Source organism: Octopus sinensis, linkage group LG25 (assembly GCF_006345805.1).
Source record: "Octopus sinensis linkage group LG25, ASM634580v1, whole genome shotgun sequence".
Lineage (NCBI taxonomy): Eukaryota > Metazoa > Mollusca > Cephalopoda > Octopoda > Octopodidae > Octopus > Octopus sinensis.
In genome coordinates this window covers 4,748,194-4,763,746 of record NC_043021.1, presented here as the reverse complement: position 1 = coordinate 4,763,746, position 15,553 = coordinate 4,748,194, and the positions used below count along the sequence as shown (strand labels likewise).

Sequence of the window (15,553 nt, the reverse complement as noted above, 5' to 3'; positions counted from 1 at the left end):
TTTCTGCCAGCTCGCCGCCTTGAATCAAACCATCCAACCTATACCAGTATAGAAGATGGACATTAAATGATGATGATCATGATGATGATAGCCATAGTGTAGCTGTCAAGTGGCCTTTAGTAGTCAACAAGTAGTATTAGTTTAGTTATGAAGTGGTCTTATCTGACAAGTGATGTGAAGCTACCTACGTCTCTCTTTAAATCCTGAAGAATATGTTCCCCAAGCTGAAAATCTGGAGAATCTTTCCTGCCAAGGCATTCAAGACAAGCAGCATAACACTGCAAGGTTGGTTTCAAATGGATCTTCATCATCTTAAAGAGCTCCTGGATGGAATCAAAATTTCCCTGTAAAAGTTGAAAAAAATAAACAAGCAAAGAAACTATAGAAAACAAAACAAAAACTGCAAACATCAACAAACTACAATATCTGTTTTTGCCGCCGGACTTAAATTAGGTAAAAAAAAAAAAATAGAGGTCCTCCCCAAAAAAGAAGCCTTTATAACTATCAAAGACCATAAAAAGAACTTCCTATCCAATCCTAAATGTAGGCTTATTAACCCAGCTAAATCAGAACTTGGCATTGAAATGCATTGAAATGAGAGAATCATATTTTGAAAGAGATTAGAGTTTTGTACCTTAAAATCAATAAATATCTCTCCAGAAAAAGTCTGAAAACTTCTGGAATGCACCCTATTAACACAAACACAAACAAACAAACACACACACACAGATATATATGTATTTGTAACACTCAGAAGAATATTTCATTCCTATATATATATATTTATTTCTTTACTACCCACAAGGGGCTAAACACAGAGAGGACAAACAAGGACAGACAAACGGATTAAGTCGATTACATCGACCCCAGTGCGTAACTGGTACTTAATTTATCGACCCCGAAAGGATGAAAGGCAAAGTCGACCTCGGCGGAATTTGAACTCAGAACGTAACGGCAGACGAAATACCTATTTCTTTACTACCCACAAGGGGCTAAACACAGAGGGGACAAACAAGGACAGACAAACGGATTAAGTCGATCACATCGACCCCAGTGAGTAACTGGTACTTAATTTATCGACCCCGAAAGGATGAAAGGCAAAGTCGACCTCGGCGGAATTTGAACTCAGAACGTAATGACAGACGAAATACCTATTTCTTTATTACCCACAAGGGGCTAAACACAGAGGGGACAAACAAGGACAGACATAGGTATTAAGTCGATTACATCGACCCCAGTGCGTAACTGGTACTTAATTTATCGACCCCCGAAATGATGAAAGGCAAAGTCGACCTCGGCGGAATTTGAACTCAGAACGTAACGACAGACGAAATACCGCTAAGCATTTCGCCCGGCGCGCTAATGTTTCTTATTTCTTTACTGCCCACAAGGGGCTACACACAAAGGGGACAAAGACAGACAAACGGATTAAGTCGATCACATCGACCCCCAGTGCGTAACTGGTACTTAATTTATCGACCCCCGAAAGGATGAAAGGCAAAGATGACCTCGGCGGAATTTGAACTCAGAACGTAATGACAGACGAAATACCGCTAAGCATTTTGCCCGGCACGCTAACGATTCTACCAGCTCGCCGCCTTCTCCTATATATATATATATCACCTATATATATATATATATATTGTCTCACCTGTTTAGCCAGTGCATGCATGATGTTGCTATAAATCTCTGGTTTTATGATCTTCAGTGTAACTTCAGCCGGTCGGTGCTTGTGTTGGTAGTTATAGAACTTGATGATGGCCAAAGCTTTGTTCACCTAAAGGATCAAAGAAACCGTTTTACTGGAAGGGCCTGACACATAAAGATGAGGAGTGGATCAAAATAAGAAGAGGAGAAGTAGGGTGGGAAAATATAATACAGCCACGTCGACAAACTCTATAAAACTTCTAAATCAGCAATCATGTATGTGATTTAGAGGGTTCGTAGTTTGTTGTTCATCATCATCATCATCATCACTTAACATCTTTGTTCCATCAGTGTTAAAACGATTTTTAAAAAAATGTTGTGAAACAGGAGTGGCTGTGTGGTAAGTAGCTTGCTAACCAACCACATGGTTCCGGGTTCAGTCCCACTGCGTGGCATCTTGGGCAAGTGTCTTCTACTATAGAACCGGGCTGACCAATGCCTTGTGAGTGAATTTGGTAGACAGAAACTGAAAGAAGCCTGTCGTATATATGTATATATATATATATATATATATGTATTTGTGTGTCTGTGTTTGTCCCCCTAGCATTGCTTGACAACCGATGCTAGTGTGTTTACGTCCCCGTCACTTAGCAGTTCGGCAAAAAGAGACCGATAGAATAAGTACTGGGCTTACAAAGAATAAGTCCCGGGGTCGATATGCTCGACTAAAGGCGGTACTCCAGCATGGCCGCAGACAAATGACTGAAACAAGTAAAAGAGTAAAGAGAGAGTAAATGGAAATATCCAGTCATTAAGAATGAAATGTCTGATTTTCTTCTGCACCAAGTTTGACAGTCGTTAACTCTAATGTTTTATCCTGACAATTATTTGTTCTGTGCCATTTCCAAGAATCTTCTATGAGAGAAATGGAACCAGTAAAATATTCATCTGCAAATGCTTCAGAACTGGCCGATTGATAAGTTTATTGCAGATCAATACGAACACTTCATTTTTCAACAAGACAGGGTCCCCACCTCACTGGAAGCTCACTGTGTGGGTTTATCTCAATGAGAATCTGCCAGGGTAGTGGGGTGGGAATGCTGGTGATGAAGACAAGGTGCTGTCGAAATAGCTTCACCTGACCTTGTAACTTTTTCTCTGGGGTTATGTGAAGGGACTGGTCTATGTCCACTCATGGGATGCATGGTTTGACAGGATTCAATGGGACCAAGAAATGCATCATGCACTGATGTCTGCTTTGGCAGGGTTCCTATGGCTGGATGCCTTTCCTAATGCCAACCACTTTCCAGCATAATAATGCTGGTAGCACCTTTTTTGTGCTACCAGCATTATTGAGGCCACATGAAAAAAGTAATAGAAATACGGTAAAAGATAAAAGGTTCAGCAATCAAGCCTCTGTATAGTAACTTCATCAGCTAGAAATATCAAAATCTCCTTCAAATCTCAGCCTACCATCTTAAGAAAAATGAAGGAAACATTAGACAATGTGATCTTACATGTATAAAAAAAAAAGGAAATGGCGAAGACCATAATGCCTTTCACCATAGGTCTGCTCCATCTGAGGCAATTTATGGCTATCTGTGCAGGTGGCACGTAAAAAGCACCCACTACACTTGCGGAGTGGTTGGTGTTAGGAAGGGCATCCAGCAGTAGAAACACTACCAGATCAGACTGGAGCCTGGTGCAGCCCCTGGCTTCCCAGACCCCGGTCGAACTGTCCAACCCATGCTAGCACGGAAAACGGACGTTAAACGATGATGATGACGATGATGATGACAAGCTAAACAATAACGACAAAGGTTCCAGCTAAAGAAGTGTTGATAGATGTTGGTGGGCAAAAAAGTAATAGAGTAGCAAAACAACCCTTACCATTCCAGAGAAGAGACAAGCATTGACATAAGCCTCTAAGTCATTATTGAACATCAAGTTCATTTCAACCGGGTTCTGCCGCCATCTCTCTAAGTTTCGACTTTTTTTTAGATTTATGAGTGGCTTTTTGCTTCGAGATTTGGTCTTGGCTTTGGTATTAGCAGTACTGACAGTAGCAGCTGCTGTTGTAACGGCATTTTGTGAATCCAAATTAGCATCTGGCGTAGAGCAGGGTTTAGGATCTACTGAACCAGGAACCATCTGGTTTGAAGTGTCTGTAAAACTGTTAACCTCCTCTGTGTCTATGTCACTGTACAAATGTGCCTGACTCCTTTCAGATAGGAGGACTTCTTCATCACTGACAAATTGACCATCATGCATAATTTTCAAGTCATTGACAAAATCCCCTCCTGGGACAGAAACTTCTTCTGAGGTAGAAAACTTTCCAGAGGCAAGATCTTCTTCAGTGGCAGACCATTCCCCAAGAGGAGAGACCAATGTAGGAACAACAGTTTGGTACAGTTCTTTTTGTTTGTGTAATTTATCAGCAACATTTTTTCCTTTCCGTGATGCCTTTAAGTTTAAGTTTCGTTTTGTGGTTTTTAAAGAAACAGGTTGTTTCTTCTTCCCTTTTGATTTCTTAATGACAGCCATCATTTGATTGTGGAATGATTTGTAGTCTTGATGCCACACATCACTGCTGATTTCTGTCAGTTTCTGCTGTGTTGTCACGAGTTCTTTTATAAAATCAGGAGTAATGCCCGAAAGTGGACACTCACTCACTGATCTTTCAAAACCAATTGGTGCACTATCGTAAAAATAACGAAGCTCTTGCAAACGGTCCTCAAAACTGCCATCGTGGTGTGCCGGTCGAAGGACATGGAATTCATCACTGGATCCCTGCAAGTGGCTTAGACGAGCATTCAACACTGAAAGAAAATAACGAAATCACGATAAAAAAAAAAGGAAAAAAATGTCAGACACACATTCAATATTTAAAGAGAAAATGACAGAACAGAAATAAATACCATTTATGTTGTCTCAATTAGTAAACATCAGTGTTAAAACGATTTTTTAAAAAATGTTATGAAACAGGAGTGGCTGTGTGGTAAGTAGCTTGTTTACCAACCACATGGTTCCGGGTTCAGTCCCACTGCGTGGCATCTTGGGCAAGTGTCTTCTGCTATAGCCCTGGGCCGACCAAAGCCTTGTGAGTGGATTTGGTAGACGGAAACTGAAAGAAGCCCGTCATATATATGTATATATATATATGCGTCCCCCCCCAATCCCTAACTCCTTATAAACCAGTGTACGATTTTATTTCGTCCCATTTCTCGAGCTACTTGATGACAACACGGATCTCAGAAATATGCCCAGATAAGCGTTCTTCACTTTTTAACCTGTCATTCATTCATATTTTTTAAGCGCTGATCGTAAACCTAATCCCGTTTCTCTATTATCTTTATCTATATCGCCATTGCCAACTCGGCTTCCTGTCTGTTTTGTTTTCAGGCCCCGACTTCTTACAAGTACTATCTCGCCCCCTCTCATTTAAATTACGTTCTACTAATATTTCCAAAGTTTCTAGATGGTGTGTAATATTCCCTACGATTTATATTCATTCTCGCTGCTCCTTCGAGGCGAACCTCCACCAATAACCGGAAGTTTCTACCGCTGTCTTGACTCCCCCCTCCCGCGTATACATCCACGTCGGTTCTTTTTGATCATATGGAGCAAAAACGGTGAAACGTATGCAGCTGTATGGAAGTTTCTAACCCAGTCTTACTTACCACCCCCCACCCCCATCCCCATGTAGGGTTTATTTGATCATATAGCGCAAAAACTGCGAAATGTATGCAGGTTGATCATATAGCGCAAAAACTGTGAAATGTATGCAGGTTGAAGTCTAGTGTTTCAGTATGAAATCTGCCAACTGCAAGCTTTCTTTTCAGGTACATGACACGACTGTCCCTCATCCCAGGGTCTCAGAGGCCTACACCTCCCACACCCTCAGAGTTGGCACACTCAATGTTGGCACATTGAAAGGTAGGTCTGGAGAGATTGTAGAGCTGCTTGAACGGAGACGTGTGGATGTATGTTGTATCCAGGAAGTAAGGTGGAGAGGAGGTTCCGCTAGGCTCCTCACAGGCAAGGAACACAGGTACAAGATTTTCTGGGCAGGGAACACTGACGGGGTCGGGGGCGTGGGTATACTTCTTGCAGAGAAATGGGTGGGTAAGGTAATCGAGGTAGTCAGAGTAAGTGACAGAGTAATTAAAATTAGATTAGTCCTTCACCACAGGACAGCTACCATCATCTCGGCATATGCCCCTCAACCAGGACTACCAGAAGGACAAAAAGACCAATTCTATGACACCCTATTGCGGACTACCTCGTTGACAAATGACAGTGACCTTCTCTTCGTGGCAGGTGATTTCAATGGACATGTCGGACAGCATGTCGGGGGCTTCCATGGCGTCCATGGAGGCTACGGTTTTGGCTCTCGAAATGAGGAGGGAACCAGGCTGCTGGAGTTCTGCGATGCAAATGACCTTATGGTCTGCAATACCAACTTCAGGAAACCCACCTCTCACCTAGTCACCTACTGTTCTGGCAGACACACCAGCCAGATTGACTACATCCTTGCCAGAAAAAGGGAAAGAGGGCTGCTTATAAATGCCAAAACCTTTCCAGGCGAAGAATGTACTCCTCAACATAGATTAGTAGTTAGCGACTTCAGGATCAGAGCTAAATGGTTGCCCAGAAGAAGACCTGCTTGGAGGAGAAGGGTCTGGAAGCTTAAAGATCCTGCAAATGGACAGAGATTTAGAGACATACTACTCGAAGCCTTTGACGAAATAGAAGGGGATATAGCTTCACTTAATGTGGAAGGCAACTGGAGATTTCTACGGGACAATCTGCTGACAGCCACTGACCAGATCTGTGGATGGAGCAAAGTACCATCTCGACCCAGAGTAACATGGTGGTGGAACTCTGTGGTTGACAGGGCTATTAGACAAAAGAGACAGGCTTGGAAGGACTGGAGGAACGGTGGTAGCAGGGAATTGTATCAGACAGCCAGAAGGGAAGCTAGGAAACAGGTTTATTTAGCCAGAGGGGAAGCGGAGAAGAAAAAATTTGCCAATGTTCTGAGCCGTGAGGATGAAAGACTTGAGGTATTTCGTGTTGCAAGAGAGTGTGTGAGAGAGAATCGTGATGTGGTAGGAGAGAAGTGTGTTCGCATGGATGATGGTTCACTTGCGCTAAATGAGGATGCAAAGAGAGAGGTTTGGAGATGCCACTATGAAAGGTTGCTGAATAAAGAAAATGAATGGGATAAAGAGAGTCTGCCGAATGTTGACCCAACAGAGGGACCAGCTATCCGAGTTGATAGTTCCATGGTAGCCAAGGCAATTAGAAGCATGAAGACAGGGAAAGCCCCAGGCCCATCAGGAATTACTGCAGAGATGCTCAAAATATCTGGCAGTGTCGGCTATAACCTAGTTACCCGTATAGTCAACCAGGTGATACACGAAGGAGTCATACCTAATGACTGGTGTAGCAGCATACTAGTCAACTGCTACAAAGGTAAAGGTGATGCCCTAGATACAAATAATTACAGAGGTATCAAGCTGTTGGATCAAGTAATGAAGGTTACGGAGAGGGTCATAGCCCAACTAATTAGAGAGAGAGTTAGTTTAGATGAGATGCAGTTTGGGTTCGTGCAAGGGAAAAGTACCACGGATGCTATATTCCTGGTAAGGCAGCTGCAGGAGAAATACCTAGCCAAAGATAAGCCCCTGTACCTGGCTTTTGTTGACATGGAGAAAGCTTTTGATAGGGTCCCCCGATCCCTTATCTGGTGGTCAATGAGGAAACTAGGGATAGATGAATGGCTGGTGAGGACTGTGCAAGCCATGTACAGAGATGCCGTAAGTAAGGTTAGGGTTAGCAACATGTACACAGAAGAATTCAAAGTAGAGGTTGGGGTCCACCAGGGTTCAGTACTCAGCCCCCTCTTATTTATCATAGTCCTACAGGCAATTACGGAGGAATTCAAGACAGGTTGTCCCTGGGAGCTCCTCTACGCTGACGACCTTGCTCTTATTGCTGAGTCACTATCAGAGCTGGAGGAGAAGTTCCAGGTGTGGAAGGAGGGTTTAGAATCGAGGGGCCTTAGAGTCAACCTAGCTAAAACCAAAGTACTAATAAGTAGGAAGGTAGACAATCCACAAATGTCTTCAGGAAGATGGCCCTGCTCGATCTGTAGAAAAGGTGTAGGTAGAAACTCTATAAGATGTACCCAGTGTAAGCTATGGACACATAAGAGGTGCAGCAATGTCAAAGGTAGGCTAACTGGGAAGATAGTTTTTGTATGTGGCAGATGCTCAGGAGCATTAACCTCCGAAAATCTGCAGAAAATAACTTCAGTCACTTTCCAAGGGGAAAAACTAGAAGTAGTTGATAGCTTCCGTTATCTAGGTGACCAAGTCAGTAGTGGGGGTGGGTGCGCTGAAAGTGTAACTGGGCAAAGTTTAGGGAGCTCTTACTTCTGCTGGTGACTAAAGGCCTCTCGCTCAGAGTAAAAGGCAGACTGTATGATGCGTGTGTACGAACAGCCATGCTACATGGCAGTGAAACATGGGCCGTGACTGCCGAGGACATGCGTAAGCTCGTGAGGAATGAAGCCAGTATGCTCCGATGGATGTGTAATGTCAGTGTACATACTCGACAGAGCGTTAGCACCTTGAGAGAAATGTTGTACCTAAGAGGCATCAGTTGTGGTGTGCAAGAGAGACGATTGCGCTGGTATGGTCATGTGGCGAGAATGGATGAAGATAGGTGTGTGAGAAAGTGCCAATCCTTAGCAGTTGAGGGAACCTGTGGAAGAGGTAGACCCAGGAAAACCTGGGACGAGGTGGTGAAGCACGACCTTCGAACTTTAGGCCTCACTGAGGAAATATTCTGTACGTGAGAAGACCAGGCAGGACAAGTGAGCCCAGCCCACTTATGAATGCCTTTCCTCCCTTGGACACAAAGACCTGTTGAGGCAAGCGAAGTCGATATAGAACCTCATCCGACGACAGGCACCCATGCCAACCCCCTTTGCTTGCGAAGACATGTTGGGGCAAGCGAAATCGAAATCGAAGTCAAAATCGAATTGAACCAGCCAGGATCCCTGGTCTGGTGGTACGTAAAAAGCACTATCCGACTCGTGGCCGATGCCAGCGCCGCCTCCACTGGCTTCCGTGCCGGTGGCACGTAAAATACACCAATCTGACCGTACGACAGGCACCCATGCCAACCCCCTTGCTTGCGAAGACATGTTGGGGCAAGCGAAATCGAATTGAACCAGCCAGGTTCCCTGGTCTGGTGGTACGTAAAAAGCACTATCCGACTCGTGGCCGATGCCAGCGCCGCCTCCACTGGCTTCCGTGCCGGTGGCACGTAAAATACACCAATCTGACCGTACAACAGGCACCCATGCCAACCCCCTTGCTTGCGAAGACATGTTGGGGCAAGCGAAATCGAAATCGAATTGAACCAGCCAGGATCCCTGGTCTGGTGGTACGTAAAAAGCACCATCCGACTCGCGGCCGATGCCAGCACCGCCTCGTCTGGCTTCCGTGCCGGTGGCACATAAAATACACCAATCCGACTGTGGCCGTTGCCAGCCTCGCCTGGCACCTGTGCAGGTGGCACGTAAAAAGCACCCACTACACTCACGGAGTGGTTGGCGTTAGGAAGGGCATCCAGCTGTAGAAACACTTCCAGATAAGACTGGAGCCTGGTGCAGCCTTCTGGCTTCCCAGATCCCCGGTCGAACCGTCCAACCCATGCTAGCATGGAGAACGGACGTTAAACGATGATGATGATGATGATGATGATGTGTTTGTGTGTCTGTGTTTGTCCCCCTAGCATTGCTTGACAACCGATGCTGGTGTGTTTATGTCTCCGTTACTTAGCGGTTCGGCAAAAGAGACCGATAGAATAAGTACTGGGCTTACAAAAGAATAAGTCCCGGGGTCGAGTTGCTCGATTAAAGGTGGTGCTCCAGCATGGCCGCAGTCAAATGACTGAAACAAGTAAAAGAGAGAGAATAGTACTGCTGGTCAAGCAAATGCTCATTGCCAAAACCAAAGGAAGATCCACTATAGAATGTACACATCTTTTACCCTTCTATTTGTATTTGTTTCAGTTGCTGGACTGTGGCTATGCTGGACACTGTCTTGAAGGATTTAGTTGGACAAATTGACTTGGTACTTATTTTACTGGTCAATTATGCCAAACCACTAGGTTATGGGGCAGTAATCAAACCAGCACCAATGGTCAAGTGGTGGGGAAAAGACAAACACAAATACAGACATAGATATGTGTGCATGCATGTGTGTATATGCATGTTGTATGATATGTGTGTTAAAGAAAGCCACAAGTTTCTATGTTGATTTTCTACACACACACAGGTGTGGCACAGGTATGTTGAAAATGAGAGGTGACATAATTTGACGTGGTGGTGAAGATATGTAGTGTATATACTACTACTACAGATGAAATGTTCTGACATCAGCTGGTGTGTATAAACAGTGAAAACATTTGATGTAGAAGAGAAATCAATAGAAAACTGATTAATAATCTCACAGGCCACCAATTCTTTGTGATTGCAAATTTCACGGAAAAGCTTCTTCTTCTGTAGTTTTGATGAAACTGTCTTTGGGTGAGATGAATAATGCTTGATCAAACAGGAAAAGAGGCAGCCTACAAAGACAGAAGCATATTTTGAAAAAATAGCAATAAAATAAAAGCGAAGCATGTAACCATATTGTTACTCAATTCAATTCAATTTTTATTGGCACAAAAAGCAAAAGCAAGACCATGTAGGGGGACAGGGAGTTATGTAGAGGGAGGGTGGTTATACAAAGAGTTCAGGCCATTTCTGGTCAAGAGAGACTTTGAACCGAGCGGTCGACGGCATCTTCACTATCTCATCCGGCAGCTTATTCCACGGATCCGCAACCCGGATGGAGAAAGACCCTCTCCTTCGATAGAGATGAAATCGTCGTAGATAGAGCTTTTCGGAATGATCCGCAGCCCACGCTCTGCAGCAGGAGTGAAGAACAGCAGCTGTATTGCTTAACCCCAGGTCAGCCTAGGTGCTGCAGAAGTCTGATCAAAGGTCTTCTGATCATGACCATCCTTTTTTTTGTCTTTTATTCAGACAAAGTGATATAATGTTTTTTCACCTCGGGTTAGTTCTGATCCAGATTTCTAATTTTAAAATATTCCAACTGGGACCATCACCGCTTTTATTCAGATATAGTGTATCTAAGACTACATATTTTCTCTGCATAATAATGCTGGTGGCACCTTTTTTGTGCAACCAGCATTATTGAGGCCACATGAAAAAAGTAATAGAAATATGATAAAAGATGAGCCGTTTGATCAAAGGTGTTCCAGCCATAACTATCCTGTCTTTTGATATAATTAGGACTACATTGTCCAGGTGTTCTTCATTCAAGGAAGGCTGCTATTTCTACAAAGTTTAACAACCGCACAGAAGGCTCTCCTCTCACCTCATTGTGGTGTTGAAGGTGTTATCATTATTTAACCCTAGGTCAGCCTTCATCAAGCAACCATGACTATTCTTCCTTTATTTCAGTCAGTATGCTGTGATTTGAGAGAGAACTGGCTGCCATCTCTAGATCAAGTAACTGTTGTATTAACGAAGTTATTCGTTTTCATTCATTATGTTTATGCTTATCCCTCGTTCCCCAATCCTGTCCCCACTTCCCTAATCACTGTTGTCCCCCCATCTCCCCTATATACTTTGGTTTTACTAGATACTGCATTCCCCACCCTCACACTCTTTGCATTCATGTGAAGTCCTCACTCCCTATTCATGCACCCTAAGTAATACTCTCCCATCCCATTTATATTCTAATCCCTGTACCTTGAGGTTATGCCTTGGCCCTTTGCTACCATCTCTCTCCCACTCACTTTTGCACTCTTCCCCTCTCTCTCATTCCTTATTACTCCCTCTCTTTCTCTCCCTCTGACTGGGTAATCTCTACAGTAAGACACCTGTTTCTATTCCTCTGTCACACTCTAACCTCTCATCACCTGGCACAAGGCCACATCCTTTCATGACCTCACCCCTCAAAGGCTCTTTGTCTTGCAAGTTACTTGGTGATCCTGCCAGTGCTGGGGCCATGTAAAAAGCATCCAGTCAACTCTGTGGGGTGGCTGTAAAAACCATTCCTCCAAAACAGGCAGTGAAGCCTGGTGCAGTCTTCTGCCTGCCAGCTTCTGTCAAACCATGACAGCATAGAAAATGGATGTTAAATGATGAGGATGATTTCAATCAAACAACAAGGCTCTGTGGACATTTGACTTGCAAAAAATAGCAGCCAAATTAGCCTTAAAGAACAATGCTGGATGATATTGTCCCGGAATCTGTGCACATAGGAAAAAAAAAAGGATGGTCATGGCTGGCGTGCTTTTCATCAGATGCCTATGAAATCAAGTTTGACCTGGGATTAAAACAGTAACATCTCAATACTCTAATTATGTTGCCTATAATTAGTCTCAATTTGATTATCCTATTGCATACCTATTTCTTTACTACCCACAAGGGGCTAAACACAGAGAGGACAAACAAACAGATTAAGTCGATTATATCGACCCCCAGTTCGTAACTGGTACTTATTTAATCGACCCCAAAAGGATGAAAGGGAAAGTCGACCTCGGCGGAATTTGAACTCAGAACGTAACGGCAGACCAAATTTCGGCTACGCATATCCTATTACATACCCTACCTACCACAATAACTTGGTTTATCCATCTCTCAGCTAACAGTATGTCTACACCATCTGTCTCAATATTGCTCAAGCTTAGACTAGTCTTGGAAAATACATTTACTTCTGCACGTGCTCCTCAATTGCGACTGGCAGATGAACAACAGGAAGAATACTGTCTCTAGCTTTTCCTAATTGAATGAAGGTCCACGATTCCTGATCCGTCCCTTAGCTTCTTTTACTACTTATCTGCCCCTTAATTTTTATTTACTCTTTTAATCTAACCAAACTGAACAATTACCTTACTATTATTATTATTAGGCGTAACTTCGGTATATGTACCGGTGGAAGTACCGGAAACATTTCAAGAAAGTGTTTTTGTTTTTTTTATATATGAGGGGGGTTAGGGTTTATGTTAGAGTTAGGGGTGGGAGAAAAGGGTTTCTGTTATCTTCAGAAATGTAAACAAAGTCACGTGTGTACCTATACCGAAGGTTCGCCTATTATTATTATTATTATTATTATTATTATTATTATTATTATTAAGGCAGCGAGCTGGCAGAATCGTTAGCACGCCGGGCTAGCGGTATTTCGTCTGTCGTTACGTTCTGAGTTCAAATTGCGCCGAGGTCGACTTTGCCTTTCATCCTTTCGGGGTCGATTAAATAAGTACCAGTTACGCACTGGGGTCGATGTAATAGACACTCGATAATCTCCTTCCCTCAAATTTTAGGCCTCGTGTCTATAATAGATATCTCGACACCGCAAACGAAACCATGCCTTAAGTTTAAAGTATGAAAATATGCTTCATCGTTATATAATAATAATAAAAACATAAAGTATTTCTTCTTATTGCTATTATCATATTCCTGGTTAATTTGATATTTCTTGACAGATGAATCTAACAAACTGAAGAAAGGAAATATAATGAAATATATATAGAAGATGAAATAGGACGACTTACTCGGACGGCAAAGCGTCGAACAGCGTGGTATGAGTGACATGTTATCGTCGGATGGGACGTCTGGCTTGAAGCATCATAGAGCTAAAGAAGTTAAGCGGGACTGACATTGCGTGTGTTTGGCTTCGACACAATTATTTATCAAGTTCGAGGATGATGGTGGTGGTGATAGGTAAACAGCACCACCAGCAAAGGATGCGGCTGTTACCTCGTGGTTCGAGAGAAAAACCACAAACTTCACGTCTGCACACAGCATGATGTGGATGAGGACCCGGTCAAGGAGAAGTGGTAAAGAAAAGGTGACATAGTGGAAGTCCCAACTTCGGCTGGGGGAACTATATAGCGTAAGGGCTTCGAAGGTTCAGCTGAATTAATTTAGAGCAATATATTGCATGTGTTCAGACGACACAACCTTGGCTTAGAGGACACTAAGCGAAAGAAAGATCTTCAGATAAATAATGGAGTAGGAAATAAATCGAGAGTTACGTCCCCCTAGAAACAACCCGCTTCTCTCCCCTTTTTTATTTCACTTTCGTTGTATAACCTGTGGAAGCACTCCGTCGGTTACGACAACGAGGGTTCCGGTTGATCCGAATCAACGGAACAGCCTGCTCGTGAAATTAACGTGTAAGTGGCTGAGCACTCCACAGACACGTGTACCCTTAACGTAGTTCTTGGGGGATATTCAGCGTGACACAGAGAGTGACAAGGCCGGCGGCCCTTTGAAATACAGGTACAACAGAAACAGGAAGTAAGAGTGAGAGAAAGTTGTGGTGAAAGAGTACAGCAGGGATCGCCACCATCCCCTGCCGGAGGGAGCCTCGTGGAGCTTTAGGTGTTTTCGCTCAATAAACACTCACAATGCCCGGTCTGCGAATCGAAACCGCGATCCTACGACCGCGAGTCCGCTGCCCTAACCACTGGGCCATTGCGCCTCCGCTTGTATAAGCACAGTTACTAGCAGAATCGCCCGGCGTTGCTCGAGGTTTCTTTCGACCCTTTAGAATTGGAATTTTTGAAAAGTAAAAATTTTGCATTATGTAGCTTGTTATTCTCTTTAAGTGAACATTTTTCTGGTTGAAATACACCCCGAAAAATGACAACACAGCAGTAAAAAGATCGTAAAAAATAGGGATTTTCATTAAAAAAAAGCACCTTTTTTATGTAAATAATTTTTGGTGCTAACATGGTCCGATTTGATTTTTTTCTTCTACGGAATGAAGAGCAAGCCTTCTTCTATCATACTCTCAATTTTGGTCAACTTGCGCCGCAGGGTCTCGGAGGAGATAGTGTTAGTTGAAGGCCACCAAACCTGCCATTACACAGACAACTTCAGCTTTAAACTATCTGCCCACATCATTTCTGAATTCTTGCTGAATTACGATCGGTGTTGGACGAGGGTAGCGTGTAAAATACCCCTCCGCTTTTCGTTTATTTTATTTATTTTTTTCAACATGTTTTCGATATAAATTTTAATTTCCACATTAACCTTTCCCTTCCCTCCCTCACCCCAATTTAAAAAAAATTTGGCGTAACTTCGGTATAGGTACCGGATACATTTCAAGAAAGTGTTTTTTTTTTGTTTATACATATGGAGGGTTAAGGTTTGCGTTAGGGTTAGGGGGTGGGAGAAAAAGGTTTCTGTTACCTTCAGAAATGTAAACAAAGCCACTTCCGGTACTTACTGTACCTATACCGAAGGATCTCCAAAAACATGGATCTATCCATTTGACGGACAGATTTTTTTAAACTAAATACTTTGAAACTTCGGATACTGGTAGAATGTGCCACATAGAACAGGGTTTACTCTTAACGTTTTCGACAAAATTTTGTATTTTAGAAGTTATGTTTAGTTTTAAAAATATTTTTTCAATCTGTCCGACAAATGGAATAGATCCAATTTTGTTAGAACGTTAACAGTAAACCCAGTTCTACGTAACACATTCTACCAGTATCCGAAGTTTCAAAGTGTTTAATTAAAAAATCTTTACGTGAAATGGAATAGATCCCCTACATGTCAACCGAAAATGTTGAAAATCAACATCAAATCTTTTAAAGATTTTGAAATGAAAGAAATATTGGCGATCTTTCGTTTTGACTCTGGACCACCTTGAGCTAAACATTCCATAATACATGTCAAAGTGACAAAGAAACGAGAACGGTAGTTGTAGGATGTGTTAGAAACAACAGCCAAATATCCCTTAAATTATACACCTTTTCTCCTGAAAATATTTTTTTAAATGTTTTCTTTCCTTTATTTTCT

At 42.8% G+C, this 15,553-nt stretch overlaps 1 protein-coding gene across 1 annotated transcript in view; it reads right to left on the bottom strand.

Moving 5' to 3' along the window:
• LOC115224418 (DNA-directed RNA polymerase, mitochondrial) overlaps positions 1-13,779 on the bottom strand; it is a 55,788-nt gene extending 42,009 nt beyond the window's left edge. The window contains exons 1-5 of the mRNA XM_029795316.2: positions 13,294-13,779; positions 10,177-10,293; positions 3,538-4,466; positions 1,652-1,777; positions 189-344 (exon numbers count right to left, since the gene is read on the bottom strand). Coding sequence (XP_029651176.1) covers positions 189-344; positions 1,652-1,777; positions 3,538-4,466; positions 10,177-10,293; positions 13,294-13,333 — 1,368 coding nt within the window. The 5' untranslated portion in view covers positions 13,334-13,779. The remainder of the gene's footprint in view (positions 1-188; positions 345-1,651; positions 1,778-3,537; positions 4,467-10,176; positions 10,294-13,293) is intronic.
• Between the last annotated feature and the right edge of the window lie 1,774 nt (positions 13,780-15,553).